Raw genomic sequence first — 13,744 nt, 5'->3', positions numbered from 1 at the left:
CCAGGAGCCCGGCAGCCGTTTTTTTCATTAAGGAGTGCGGGGGTGGCTAAGTGCTCCTTTTCCAGGTGTCAGCCCCTCCCTGGGGTCCTCCCCCGGAGCTTGGACGTTATGATGGGTCCAGCCCTTGACAGAGGATGACCCTGGGTGGGACCCCCCTCCCTGAGAGGCCCACTTAGACCTGCGGTGTCCCCAGTCTTGTCCTGGCGCCAGGACCAGGTTGGAGCCGCTTAGAGACTGGGGTGTGGGAACCTAGGCCTCTGCGTTGGCAGGAGGGGGTGGGCGTCCTGGACCCGCGATCTGCCCCAGGCACAGGGCATCAGTGTCCTGACATAACCGCTCTCCCCTTCCCTTCCCAGGCCGGGACCCCTTCCCCGAGGACGGAGGTGGCGAGCGTGCCGGACGAGGACGAGTACGTGGAGGACAGCTCTGACGAGGAGGTAGGGCTGGGGCCGCGGCCTCCTTGCTCGCAGGGTGGGCTGCACTGCCTGGGCAGAGGTGGGTCAGTCCACAGCGAGGCCTGAGTGGGCGTCCTGGCCTGGGGCCCCAGTCCCCGTCTGGAAGAGCGATTTCAGGGTCGGGGACACGTGACTGCAGGAGTGTGTGTCATCGCGGGGAGGGGAGGGCACTGGGCACCTTGCAGCCACCCCTGGGCCCTGGGGGGTGGGCGGCGGGGCTAGCAGGCAGTGGGGGCCCCTGTGCTCTGGGCAGGCACCGACAGGCCCGGGGAGGCTTCCCCGACACCCGCCGGCCTGGGCTGGTCCCCGGGGGTGAGGGTGCAGTGACAGGCCCCGCTGGCACCTGCGCTGGGCACTGAGGGCAGGAGACGGGCAGCCCCGGTTCTCTGCCCCTTTCCTCCCTGGCATCCTGGAGGCCTGGGCCGCTGGGGCCCTCAGTGACTCTGGTCGTCCTTCCCACATTTACGCTCTCAAGGGGAAAGCTTGCTGCCAGGCCAGGCGTGCTTGGTCTGGCCAGAGGCTGCCGTGGCTCAGCTGCCCGGAGCTGCCCGTGGGTTCTGGGGGGTGCTGGGGCTGAGGAGCTCCCAGGTAGACGTGGCCGTGCTGCTCGCCCCGCCGCCCCCTCCCTGATGTGTCCTGGCCACCGGCCGGGGCTGCGGCCCCCATGCCCACTGCCCTGGCGTGAGCCCTCCGGGTGTGTGCCTCCTCGGGCTGGGGGGGCCTGCAGAGACAGCGGTCCCCGCCCCCCGGTGGCTCTTCCTGCCGCCTGCCAGGGGCTGTCCCCGGCTGGGGAGACACGCGCCCCCTCCCCTGCACAGCTTCCACCCCCATCCTCCGCTCTCTTGGCAGCGGCTGCAGGAGCCTTGGCTGCCCGCCCGATCCGGTCTCTGTGCGTTCAGAGAACAGAGACAAAACAAAATAAATTGGTTTCCTGGCCGGAGCAGCGGGCGTGCTCGGTGAAGGGGGGCCGGTGCAGCGCGGCTCCCGGCCTGTCTCCCCCCCTCCCAGGGGCTCTGGCTGTCGGCAGCCACATCCTGTCGGCTACTTTTTTATATTCGGTATTTTGAGAAATCGATGATGATTGTAAATGGAGTGCAGAGGCCGGGGGAGGGGCTTCGGCCCGCCCGCGGGGAGGCGCTCCTCCCAGCCCGGGCTGTGCTGGAGCCGCCGGGGTGGGGGCTGCTTCCTCCAGCGATGACTATCCCATATGTCGCCTGAGTGACAGGGAGCCGTGCTTCTGCCAGCACAGCCGGCTGTGGCTCGAGGGGGCGGCAGAGCTCGGCTTTCAGGGACCAGGCTGGCCTGACAGATGCTCTCCTCCCTGAGAAGTGCTGCCCCGGCCCCCCCCCCCGCCCCCCCCCCTCCGACACACACACACTTGTCGTCTCGTCTCTGCCGTCTGTGCAAAGCAGGGTGGGCTTCAGGGAAGAGGCTTGAGAGGTGGGGTGGCGAGCCATCTTATTGGGGGCCCAAGGGGCGAGAGCACGCGAGGGGCACAGGAGCCTCCCCCACCCCGGGGCTGTGCCCTGGGTGGTTGGCACCTGGAAGGGGCCACCGTCCGCGAACACTTGGTCGCATCGTGTCGGGCAGCGCCTCCTCCACGAAGCGTCCTTGGAGGTGGCCGGTGGTGCCAGGACTCCACTCAGGCCTTGGCCAGCTTCCAGCAGTGGTGTCCTGACAAGGCGTGCTCCCGGGGGAGAACCTGTGGTGTGGCAGTGCCCAGCCTACCCCTCCCCAGTCCCTGTCCTGCCCACCCCTCAGGCCTGGGCTTGAGGCCCCGGGGGTGGGGGTGGGGTTTTAGGCCCTCTGACCGCCGGCCTCTGCCGGGCCTGGCTTTGGGGGACCCCCGCCCCAGGCACTGACTGGTGGGCGACGGTTCTCCTTCTCGGGAGACCTGGGTCCTGTTTCCGTACCTTGGCCTTCTCCGTACCTTCCCCCCAGCTCACATCCCAGGCAGCAACAGGGCTGCAGCCCCTGGACATGCTGCCAGGCCACGCGTGGCGGGGGTCCTGACCACCGTGAGTGGGGGGAGCCCCTCTCCCACAAGTCCACTGCACCCCTCCCCCACAGACGTGATCTCATCCAGCTGCCGCCCCGGGAGGAGGGGCGGGGGCGGGGGGTGGGCGGCCTTCGCAGCAGCGGGGTTCCCCCACCCTGTCCCTGGCCTGGGAGAAGCTGGGAGAAGCTGAGGCCTTCGGCGGGTGGGGTGGGGGCGGGGCTGCGAGCCCCCGGGGTCCCGGCCCTGCAAGGGTGGGCGGGCGGCGGGCGCATCTGCGTCCGGGCTGCGGTCCTCTCAGCTCTCCCGCCAGGCGCCGCTAATGGCCTCCCGGCTACTGAGCGGCAGCCGCCTCCTCCGGGCCCCGCCCCCGGCCCCGGCCCCCGGCGCGGCCCTCGGCTCTCGGCGCTCGCTCGCTGCTGGCAGCGCAGCCGCGGCTCGGGTTTCGAGCTGCAGTGCAGAGCGTGCGTCTCGGCCTCGCGGGCCGCCGGCCTCCCTGGCGGGCCCCCATCCCCGCGGCCAGGCTCCGACAGCCCCTCGGGTCGCCCCGGCCGCCTGGCCTGGGAGGGGCCCGATGACACCGTGGCCCGTGGCCTCGCAGGTGGCCGTGGGGGGCGGTGGGTGTGGCGACTGTGACCTCAGGGCGCCCCTGGCTGCCTTTGCCAGGCACCACCTCTCAGCCAGGCCCGCTGCGTTTGGGTGTGTGGGGGGTGCCCTCCCGCCAGCGCCGCCCGCCCTGGGTCCACTTGTCACACTTGGGAGACAGGGTTCCCCCTGGGGAGGGCAGGGTGGGCGGCGGAGAGTGTTGGAGGATAGCAGGGCCTGGGGGCTCAGGAGCTGTGCAGCGGCAGCAGCAGGTGACGGGGGGGCTCCTTCAGAGCAGCATCCTCCCTTTCACTGGGGCACGTGGGAGGTAGAGGCCCTGGCCTGCCCTGTGCCCACTGGAGCCAGTTTCCCAAGCAGCAGGAACCCAGGTGGACGGGCAGGCGGGTGGGAGGGAGGGTGCTGGGCTTGGGGCGGGGCGGGGGTGGGGTGGGTGTCGCCCTAGGGCTGGAGGTGTGGCCGTAGACCCGGGGCTGGCTGGGCAGGCTTGTGGGGCGCAAATTCTGTAGGAAGGTGGTTGAGGGGCTGGCTGCTGAGCAGGGCCAGTACGTGTCCCGGCCCAGGCCGGGGCTGTCTTGCTGAGGACGGGGGTCAGGGGTTGGGGGACTGGCCGTGTATGGGCAGGGGCTCGGGGCGAGTCCTCCCGAATGAGGTCTTGGAGGGGCTGGTGCTGGGATGTGAAGCAGCATAGTGGGCCTTTGGCACTTAGCAATGGGGTCCCAGGCCTGTGCCTACCTCCAGCATTCCCAGAGGAGTTTCTGGGAGCCCTTGCCTGCAGGGAGCCGAGATTCGGGTGTCCCACGTGGGAGCGCCCACTGGACCCTGGCCAACCCCAGGAGGGGGAGGGGCAGGTGGGTGGGGGGTCTTGGGTATCTGAGGACCCAGGAGCAGGGGCAAGCAACCTCGGTGCCCTCTCCCCCTCCCCCATGGACCCCTTGGCTGGGGAGTGGACTTGCTTCCCTCTACCCCAGCAGCCGTGGAGGCACTGGTCAGGGGTCAAGGAGTGACCTTGGAGGGGCCCTGTGCCCACACAACGTCCGATGGCTCAGGGGTGGGTCGGGCCAGCAGCGCTTTTGTGAGGATGGCAACTGGAAGGGACAGTCTGATGGAGAAGGTTTGGGAAGGGGGTTCCGAGTTTCTCGCCAGCCCCACCCTGGCCTGGCTGGCTACAGCTGGTGGGCTCTGCTCCTGACCCCGACCCCTGCCGGGATCCCCTCAGCTGGCTTTGGCCTTTGGGGCAGGAAGAGGCCGAGCGGGACCTGGCTTTCTCCCCTTGGGCCCATCGACCAGGACTCATCCTGCCAGCACCTTGTGTGGGTTCAGCTGCAGCAGGTGGCCTGGGGCACGTGGCCGGTCCTCCTCCCGCCATGGAGTGCAGGAGAGAGGAGGCTCGGAAGGCGGGGGGCGGGGGGGGGGGGCTCCGTGTCGGGGGAGCTGAGGGAACACTGCCGGCATTGTAATCGGAGAGGGGCAAGGGGAAGAGAGAGCCCGAGCGAGGGCGGCTGACCCCGCGCTCCCCGGGGACAGGTGGGAGAGGCGAACGAGGAGAGAGTGAAGGATTCCAGAGGTGGGCCGGCTTCCTTTCTCTCAGACAGACACGGGAGGGAGGTGGGCAGCGGGCCAGCGCCGTACCTGCAGTTCCAATCTGCGGTCCTGACAGCTGCAGCCACTTTGGGGAGGGGGAGGGGAGGGGGGGGGCTCTGCGAGAGCGGAAAAATCCCAGCCGACACATCAGCCGGTGGCCGCCTGTGTCCGGTGCAGCCTGGGGGGTGGGGGACCCCTGCCGCCCCAAGGCTCGTCCTTGGGGCATGGCGGCCCCCTGGGAGAGTGCAGGCTGGGGGCTGTCTGGGACCTGGAGGGGTCGGCGGGCTCCCGCCCCCACGGGGTCACGTGTGCTTCCTGGCAGCCCGCAGGTGCTGCACAGGGTGGGGGCCGGCTGGCCTGCGGGCGCAGGCGGCCTGGCGATGGATCACGTGGTGCCGCCAGCAGCTCGTTCCCCAGGCTGGGGACAGGGAGCTGACAGCCTGGCCCTGATGGCCATCAGAGCGTTTCCAGCCCTGCTTGGCCCGCAGAGGCGGCTGCTGGCCCAGGGTGCGGGCTGGGCCCTCCTTTCGGGCCGCCTCTGTGGGGCACTGGCACACGGAGGCTCGGTGGAGGGCGAGGCTGGCGTCCTGGGGAGGAAGTGGGGTTTGTGGTGGACGGGGGCCCGGCGGCGGCTGTGAGTAGCCGAGTGGACTCCCGTGGGGCCGCAAGGGCTCGGGCCGGCCCGCCACCCCCAGTCTGGTTTGAATTTCTGGAGCGCTGGAGGGTGACGGCGTGCTCCTCCCTGCCCCCTCCCCTCCCTCTCCTGCTGGCTGGCGGGCCAGGCCCTCAGCCTCTGCTGCTACCGGTGCAGCTCAGGGAGCGACCGGGCCCACTGCCCGGGCCCGAGGCTGGCCAAGCTGCAGCCGCTGTCGGAGTCACAGGCCCAGCAGCCGAGGGCCTGGCCCGCGCGCCCTGTGCCAGGACCTGCGGCCCCTGGGGACCGTCCCAACGGCCTGTCCTCTCCTACCGACTTGGCATCTCCGAGGCTCCCTCAGCCCCTTCCCCTCTCCTGCACCAGCTCCAAGGGTCCCTGACACCCATGCCCCTCCGGCCTCGCCCTGCCTGTCCCCCTCGCCCCGCACTCTTCTCTCAGGCCTTTGTGCAGGGCATGCGGCCCCCTGCCCCCTGCCCCCTGCCCCCTGCCCCCTGCTGCCCATCGTCTTCGGGAGGATTTGTGAGGGAGGGTGCACTCCCACCCAGCCCAGGTATGGAAAGGTGAGGCCGGTGGGTGAGCGGCAGGTGGGCCACAGACCGTCCCCACAGAACTGCACTGGTGCCCCGGGGAGCAGGGGAGGCAGGCCGGAGACCCTGGGGGGCGTCCCTGCTTGACCGCGTGCCCCTCCGCGGGTCGCGTTCTCGCAGTGTCCTCAGTGCCCTGGGGCGGAAGGGGTGCCTTTCTCATCCCCCAGGCGGACCCCCACGTTCCTCCTGGGTCCTGGCTCTCCAGGCAGGCGGGCGGGGGTGACCGAGCGTGCCCTCTCCCCCCCTTCGGCCGGCCAGCTGTAGGCTCCTGCAGAATTAAGGAGAGGAAATTTGGGGTTGGGTTTCTGAGTGGAACCTGCCGTTGTGACTTTTTATCCTGTTATATTTCTATCAGATTGGACACAGCCCTCTTCTAGTCCTTAATGGCTCTGGCTTTGAGAATTTCCTCCAAAATTACACCATCGCTTCCGGCTTCTCGGTTCCCTGGAGCCCGTCTGTTCAGAGGAGGGGGCAGCTCTAGCCCTGCCCTGTTGGGGTGCCCACGTGGGCCTTGGCACCTGCCCTCTCCCGGGGTCCCTGAGCCTGCGCTGAGGGCTAGCAGGGCCCGGGGCCGGCACCTGGCGCTCTTGGCCATTCCCCGCCCGCTGGCCGGAAGTCAGGCTGCTGGCCAGCCTGGGGGTGCTGGGGTGGCCTGCACAGAGCCGCCCCCGTCTCTCTTCTCTGCTGTGCCCGTGGAGCTCGTGCCACTAGTCTATAATTGTCACCTGCAAGATTTTAATGGCCCGCCAGCTGTGCACAGCTCGGGGAGAGGCCTGAATTGCCCTCCTCATGGGCAGGTGGGGCCTTTGGGGGAGTTGGGTGGGTGGGTGGGTGGTGGGCAGGGCTGGGGGCAGGGGTGGGCCCCAGGGGTACACACAGGCAGCTGCCACCTGGTCCTTGCCCTCAGGCCTGGGGACTCGCTCTGCCAGACAGTGCCCCTCGCTTACCCTCCCCTACATGCCCACTTCGTGGGGCTCCGTGGGCAGAGGCTGAGGTGCTGAGGCCCTGAAGACCGACGAGCAAGTTGCATGCCGCAAGCACCGAGGACCCTTCAGGGCACCGGGCACCGGGACACCTGGCAGGCTCTCGGAGCGGGGGTGGGGCGAGACTGCTCCCAGGCCCGGGCTGCCTGTGTCCCGCTCTGTCCCTCGCTGTCCTCTCCCCTCACAGGTCTCCTTCGGACCCCACGCCATAGTTCCCTGGTTGTGGGTGCTGGGCGTGCCGGCCCTGAGCCCTGGAAAGTGGGGGGCCTTCCCTGAGAACTGGGTACCTTGGCCCACGGAGCCCTGAGGGGTGGGAGGGTGGGAGGGTGGGCTCGGGCTCCGGCTCAGGGTGGATTCTGAACTGCTGGAGAGGACAGTGCGTCCGTGTTTAGAAGATAATTGTTTTGTTTTTAATTATACAAAGTTTCCAGACTTTATATTATCATATCAAAGACACAAGATGCCAGCACATAGTGACCAGAAGAAAACCAGGTTGGGAGCCAGCACGGAAAGTTCCAGTGGGGCTGGGCAAGTGCTGGGCCAGCTCCGAGTCCCACCGCCTGTCTGTCCATCGGCCCTGCTCACAGCTGGGGCAGGGCTGGCCTGGGGGGTGCCCTCAGGGAGGCCTGTGCCCGAGTCAGGTCCATGGGGGCTCTCCGTGGATGGCCCAGCAGCATCCGCCTCTAACTCCGAATCGCCGTCTTTCTGTCTCGGTCCTTGCTCTGCAGAGGGGAGGGCAGTGTCAGGGCCCGCGCAGAGACCAGTGCCAGCCTGCACCTCTGGGCTTCCCCACTGGGTGCTGTCTCGGGTGGTGGGTGCTGAAAGCACCCCCACTTCCACGCTCAGCCCAGCTTCCCCAAGCGGCTTGGGGAGGAGAGTACGCTGCTGCACAGCCGAAATTGTAAAATTAAATTTCCCAGATGTTCAGGCCCCAGGAGCTCGCGCGTGCCGTCTGGAGAGGAAATGGGGATTGGGGAAAGCCGCGCCGTATTTTCTCCCTGCTCACCCTGCTTTTCCGGTGCCACCAAGCACAGCAAGAGCTGTAAATCACAGCCAGCCAGCGTGGGGCCTCTCCCCCAGCCCCCAAGTCTCCTGCCAGCGGGTCCCACAGCTGCACTGGTGTCTGAGTGGGCAGCCCCAGGGGCAGGGGCCAGGGGAGGGCAGGCAGGTGCCCGACAAGCCTTAGGCCAGTGTCAGAGCAAGTGGATCCCAGGGGGGTCGCCTTACTGCCCCACTGCGATCCCAGGGGGGTCGCCTTACTGCCCCACTGCTCCTGAGTCTCCTTCCCCTGGGGGCAGGGTGGGTGGCCAGAGTTGCTTGATCCAACCCTGGTTTGGTCCCCTAGCTTCCAAGTTGGTGCCAGCCCTGCCTTGGTTTCTTCCCCCATCTGGCCCTGGGTGGCCTTCTCTGGTCCCCGTGGGAGCCTGTGTCCAGGGGACTCGTGGGGAGAATGTCCAGGGAAGGCCCCGCCCCGCCTGCTCCAGCTGTGCCCTCCTCCTCGTGCTCCTCCCTCCCTGGGCTCGGGGCTGCGCGTGGGTTAACAGGTGCTGCTGGGGAGCTCTGCCTGCCTCTGGCCCCGCCCTCTCTGCCAGGCAGGTGTGGGTTGCACGGGTGGTTTGGAGGTGGGGGGCGCCCCATCCTCCTCGCCTCCCTTTCTGGGGACGACCCGCGGCCAACACTCACCAACTTTCTCTGGTTGCTGAGGCAGAAGGTGCAGATCTGTTTGGGCTGGGCGTTCTCGCCGTCGCGGGCAGGGGGCGGGGGCGGCGGCGGGGGTGGAGGGCTGCCCGAGCGCGCCGCGTGGAAGAAGGCGGGCCCCGAGTGGCAGGGTTGCCCGTCGCCGCAGGCCTCACCCACCAGCAACACGTTGCCCAGGTGCGAGATGTAGCTGGAGGCCAGGCGCAGGGTCTCGATCTTGGAGAGCTTGCGGTCGGCCGGCTCGGTGGGGATGAGCGTGCGCAGCGCCGTGAAGGCCGTGTTCACGCTGTTCGTCCGGTCCCGCTCGCGCGCGTTCGCCGTGTGCCGCTGTCGGGGCTCGCGGCCCGGCCGCCCCCCAGGCCCCGGGCCGCCGCCCCCCGCCCGCCGGCCCCCGGCCCGTCTCCGGGCGCCCTGGAGGCCGCAGCGCGCCGCGTGCACGCGGCAGGGCTTCTCGTCGGAGCCCGAACTCTCGCTGCCGCGGTCCTCGTCCTCCGACAGCGGGCTCACCTCGGGGTACAGGTAGCGGCCGGGCGGTGCCGAGCGCAGCATCGCGAAAGACATGGGGCCGGCGGCCGCCGTCAGCTCCGCCGCGCGCCGTGCATGCCGCCGCCGCCGCCGCCGCCCAGGCCAGGAGGGCGCGGGGTCTCAGGGCTCCCGCGGTGGCGGCTGCGGCGCCGCGCGCACGTGTGCGTCCCGGGCTGGAGCAGGGCCGCGGGCCGGGCCTTTATAGCCGAGGCGGCCCCTCCCCCGCGCCGGCCCGCCCTCCTCCCCGCCTCCCAGCCCCTGGAGGCCGCTTGGAGCAGGGGCCCTCCGTCCCTCTGCCTTCTCGCGCCACGGTGAAGGGGCCTGGAGCATCTTGCTGTCTTTGGGGGATGCGGGGGAAGTGGGAGCCCCCTTCTGGGTGGTACCAGGGCTGTGCCGCCTCCTCTTCTCCCTCTTTGCGGGGGGCAGGAGGGTCAAGCAGGACCCATGACCTGGGCCTTCTCGCTTGGCATGACCAAGTTAACCCAGCTGCCCTGGCCCCAGCGCCTGGCCACACCCTGTCTGTCTCTCCCTCCCATGTACACTTGGGCCTTCTGTGCCCGGAGGAGGGGGCAGAGAACAGCTTTGAGGGGCTGGAGTTCAGCCCCAGCTCCCTCGGCCGCCCCCCCTCAGGTTTGTGCCTGGGGTCGCCTGATGACACAGCCTGTCTCTCCTGCACCTGCCCCCTCCTGGCATCAACCTCCAGGTCTGGCCCAGGCTGTGTGTGCCCTCTTTACCGGCTCCTGCCTGCGCTCCTGCTCTGGAGAACCCCCCACCAGCACCCCGTTCCCCTACTGAGTGCTCCCGTGGGCTTCTCTGGGCCACCGACCCCCCAACTCCAGTCTGTCCAATTCAGGGATGGCTGTGTAGACTTGGGGGTCACAGGAGAAGGAAGGGCATTCCTAGCAACGGCAGGGACACGAGGGCACACCTGGAGGATGGGCAAGCTGGGAGAACTAAAGTCGGCAGGTTGGGGGCTGGGGGCAGGTGCAGAGGGGCAGCTCCCAGAGGGTCCTGTCCTGCTGTAAGGGGGAGGGGTTCCCAGGCTCCTGGCCGTGCTGTCTCATCGGGGCCACTCCTCCCGTGGCTACTGTTGCAGGAAGCGGCCGCCTGGGCAGCAGTCTCCGTGCTGGGTGGAGGGAGGGTGGCGGCTGGCAGAGGCCTCGACCAGGAATGTGTGTCCAGGAATGTGGCTGCTCTGCCCGCTGAGGGTGGGGTGGGGGACAGGGCTGGGGAGCTGGGGAGTCCCTGAACGCTTGCAGGTCACAATGCGGTGGGTTCGGCCTCCCTTTGTAGTGGGTTGGTGGGGTCTTCCCTGAGTCCCTGCCTGTGGCTACCCGGTTTTGCCTAAGGCCCCCCGCCAGGGGAGGGAGCCCACGGGTGATGAGGTCACCCTTGCCTGTGGCTGCCCAGAGCCCTGGCCAAGGAATCCAGGGGGGAGGCTCTGGGGTTGGCACCACTTCAGTGGAAAATGTGAAGGTACAGCTCCGGCGCCTCTGAGGGTCAGGGGGGTGGTGGGGGACAGTGCTGGCCGCCCTGCCACGTCACACCCCAGGGAGAAGGCACGAGTCAGGGTGCCCGGGTGCTGCCCCTGGCTAGCCTTGAAGCCAGTCCCTTTGCTCTCACCTTTCCCCCTCGTCTGTATCTTTTGGGGGGTTTGGAGGGACGGGTGGGCCCAGTGGGTGTCCAGTGCTGATACGCTGGCCTCCTGCCCCAGGACATCCGGAACACGGTGGGCAATGTGCCCTTGGAGTGGTACGATGACTTCCCCCACGTGGGCTACGACCTGGACGGCAGGCGCATCTATAAGCCCCTGCGCACCCCTGACGAGCTGGACCAGTTTCTGGACAAGATGGACAACCCTGACTACTGGTGCGGGCGTGGGGCGGGGACTGTGGGGTGGGACAGGGCCGGCGGGCTGGGGCGGGGCGGGCTGGGGCGGGGCCTCGGCTCTGACGGGCAGCCCCTAGGCGTACGGTGCAGGACCGGATGACGGGGCACAGCGTGCAGCTGACAGATGAACAGGTGGCCCTGGTGCGGCGACTGCAGAGGGGCCAGTTTGGGGATGTGAGCTTCAACCCGTACGAGGTAAGGGGCAGCCGCTGGCCCCAGGGTCTGGGGGCACCTGCAGGACCCGGGCCCACACCCCTGTGCTCATCCCCCCAGCCGGCTGTGGACTTCTTCAGTGGGGACGTCATGATGCACCCGGTGACCAACCGGCCTGCTGACAAGCGCAGCTTTATCCCGTCCCTGGTGGAGAAGGAGAAGGTGGGTGCGGCCCCATCCTCCGGTCCGCCCCCGGCCACCCGCCCCCGCCCCCACCCCCACCCCCACCCTGACCCTGCCGCCTCTGCAGGTCTCCCGCATGGTGCACGCTATTAAGATGGGCTGGATCCAGCCTCGCCGTCCTCGGGACTCCACCCCCAGCTTCTACGACCTGTGGGCCCAAGAGGACCCCGACGCGGTGCTGGGCCGCCACAAAATGCACGTGCCTGCACCCAAGCTGGCCCTGCCGGGCCACGCGGAGTCCTACAACCCACCTCCCGAGTACCTGCCCAGCGAGGAGGAGGTGAGCCTGGTGCAGGCTGGGGTCCGCCCGCGTCCGCCCGCCCCCGCCCGCCCCCGCCCGCCCCGCGCTCCGGGCTCACTCCTGCCTTCACAGCGCATGGCCTGGGAGCAGCGAAAGCCCGACGAGAGGAGCCTCCACTTCCTGCCGCGCCGGTTCCCGAGCCTGCGGGCTGTGCCCGCGTACGGCCGCTTCCTCCAGGAGCGCTTCGAGCGCTGCCTTGACCTCTACCTGTGCCCACGGCAGCGCAAGATGAGGGTGTGCGGGGGGGAGGGGCTCCCGGGCGGGGGCGGGGAGTGGGGGGTGGACGCAGCTGACCCCGCGTGCTCCTCTCCCAGGTGAACGTGGACCCTGAGGACCTCATCCCCAGACTGCCCCGGCCACGCGACCTGCAGCCTTTCCCCACGTGCCAGGCCCTGGTGAGCAGACAGGGCGGGGCGGCCGGGAGCACACAGCTCCGGGGCTCCGTCCCTCACCGCCCCTTCTCTGCAGGTCTACAGGGGCCACAGCGACCTCGTCCGCTGCCTCAGTGTCTCCCCGGGTGGCCAGTGGCTGGCATCAGGTGGGCCTCGGGTGGGGCAGCCCTGCCGTGGGGGCTGGGCTGGGGGCCGGGTGCTGAGACCCCATCCGCTGTGCCCAGGCTCAGACGATGGCTCGGTGCGGCTCTGGGAGGTGGCCTCCGCCCGCTGCGTGAGGACTGTGCCCGCGGGGGGCGTGGTGAAGAGTGTCGCCTGGAACCCCTGCCCTACCGTCTGCCTGGTGGCCGTGGCAGTGTGAGTATGAGGCCCGGGGTGCCCGGGCAGGCGGGGGCGGTCCTATGCCTGGGGGCCTTCACCGGGCTCTGGCCGCAGGGAGGACACAGTGCTGCTGCTGAACCCGGCCCTTGGGGACCGGCTGGTGGTGGGCAGCACGGACCAGCTGCTGAGCGCCTTCACCCCGCCCGCGGAGCCCGCTGCGCAGCCCGCCCACTGGCTGGAAGCCTCAGAGGAGGAGCGCCGGGGCGGCCTGCGGCTGCGCATCTGCCACGGCAAGGTGTGGGGGCTATGGGGGAGGGCGGGGGGAGGGGAGGGCGGGGGGAGGGGAGGGCGGGGGGAGGGGAGGGCGGGGGGAGGGGCGGGGCGGCTCAGCCCACCTCGCCTTCCTGCAGCCTGTGACGCAGGTGACCTGGCACGGTCGTGGGGACTACATGGCTGTGGTGCTGGCCACCCCGGGCCACACCCAGGTGCTAATCCACCAGTTGAGCCGGCGCCGCAGCCAGAGCCCTTTCCGCCGCGGCCGCGGTCAGGTGCAGTGCGTGGCCTTCCACCCCGTGCGGCCCTTTCTGCTCGTGGCTTCCCAGCGCAGCGTCCGCCTCTACCACCTGCTGCGCCAGGAGCTCACCAAGAAGCTGACGCCCAACTGCAAGTGGGTGTCCAGCCTGGCAGTGCACCCGGCAGGTGAGGGGCCGCCCTGGTTGGGGGGGGGGCAGGTGAGGGGGCCACCAGGTCCCTACCACCGCCTCTTTCCCCAGGCGACAACGTCATCTGTGGCAGCTACGACAGCAAGCTGGTGTGGTTTGACCTGGACCTCTCCACCAAGCCGTACAGAGTGCTGAGGTGAGGAGCTGGCGGGTGGTGGGCTGCTCCCTACTCGCTGCCCCCCCCGCCCCCCTCAACCTGGTCCCCCGCCTCAGGCACCACAAGAAGGCCCTCCGGGCCGTGGCCTTCCACCCCCGGTACCCGCTCTTTGCATCTGGCTCCGACGACGGCAGTGTCATCGTCTGCCACGGGATGGTGTACAAGTGAGTGCCGGTGCCCGCCCGCCCGCCCGCCCCCCGTGGGGACCGTGCTGCCCCCGTCCTGAGCCTCTCCCTTCCCCACAGCGACCTGCTGCAGAACCCGCTGCTGGTGCCCGTGAAGGTGCTCAAGGGGCACACCCTGACCAAGGACCTGGGGGTGCTGGACGTGGCCTTCCACCCCACCCAGCCGTGGGTCTTCTCCGCCGGGGCTGACGGCACGCTCCGCCTCTTCACCTAGGTGGCCCTGCTTCCCGGGCGGGGCAGGTGGGGCTGGGCTGTGTGTGTGTTCAGGACACTCAATAGAGGCGTTTCTCCTGC

General features: G+C 69.3%; 2 protein-coding genes across 3 annotated transcripts in view; one reads left to right on the top strand and one right to left on the bottom strand.

Annotated features, from left to right (window-relative positions):
* The window catches only part of BOP1 (BOP1 ribosomal biogenesis factor), a 20,894-nt gene extending 7,150 nt beyond the window's left edge, over positions 1-13,744 (top strand). Inside the window, exons 3-16 of the mRNA XM_061172036.1 lie at positions 357-437; positions 10,801-10,955; positions 11,054-11,171; positions 11,250-11,351; positions 11,440-11,652; positions 11,746-11,907; positions 11,988-12,068; positions 12,142-12,211; positions 12,290-12,422; positions 12,501-12,681; positions 12,797-13,085; positions 13,160-13,244; positions 13,322-13,429; positions 13,511-13,744. Coding sequence (XP_061028019.1) covers positions 357-437; positions 10,801-10,955; positions 11,054-11,171; positions 11,250-11,351; positions 11,440-11,652; positions 11,746-11,907; positions 11,988-12,068; positions 12,142-12,211; positions 12,290-12,422; positions 12,501-12,681; positions 12,797-13,085; positions 13,160-13,244; positions 13,322-13,429; positions 13,511-13,664 — 1,932 coding nt within the window. The 3' untranslated portion in view covers positions 13,665-13,744. The remainder of the gene's footprint in view (positions 1-356; positions 438-10,800; positions 10,956-11,053; positions 11,172-11,249; positions 11,352-11,439; positions 11,653-11,745; positions 11,908-11,987; positions 12,069-12,141; positions 12,212-12,289; positions 12,423-12,500; positions 12,682-12,796; positions 13,086-13,159; positions 13,245-13,321; positions 13,430-13,510) is intronic.
* Positions 7,270-13,289, bottom strand: SCX (scleraxis bHLH transcription factor). Of its 2 annotated transcripts, XM_061172056.1 has the most exons (4): positions 11,732-13,289; positions 10,710-11,333; positions 8,547-9,259; positions 7,270-7,585 (listed from the first exon to the last, which is right to left on the bottom strand). In XM_061172056.1, exons 3-4 carry the CDS (start codon positions 9,120-9,122, stop codon positions 7,547-7,549), a joined length of 615 nt encoding a protein of 204 aa, XP_061028039.1. In that variant the 5' UTR covers positions 9,123-9,259; positions 10,710-11,333; positions 11,732-13,289; the 3' UTR covers positions 7,270-7,546. The 2 variants fall into 2 exon arrangements, with proteins under 2 accessions (XP_061028039.1, XP_061028040.1); XM_061172057.1 differs by lacking the exons at positions 10,710-11,333; positions 11,732-13,289 and having other exon boundaries at positions 8,547-9,301.

This window comes from Eubalaena glacialis, chromosome 17 (assembly GCF_028564815.1).
Source record: "Eubalaena glacialis isolate mEubGla1 chromosome 17, mEubGla1.1.hap2.+ XY, whole genome shotgun sequence".
NCBI lineage: Eukaryota > Metazoa > Chordata > Mammalia > Artiodactyla > Balaenidae > Eubalaena > Eubalaena glacialis.
This window is presented reverse-complemented; position numbering and strand designations above follow the sequence as displayed.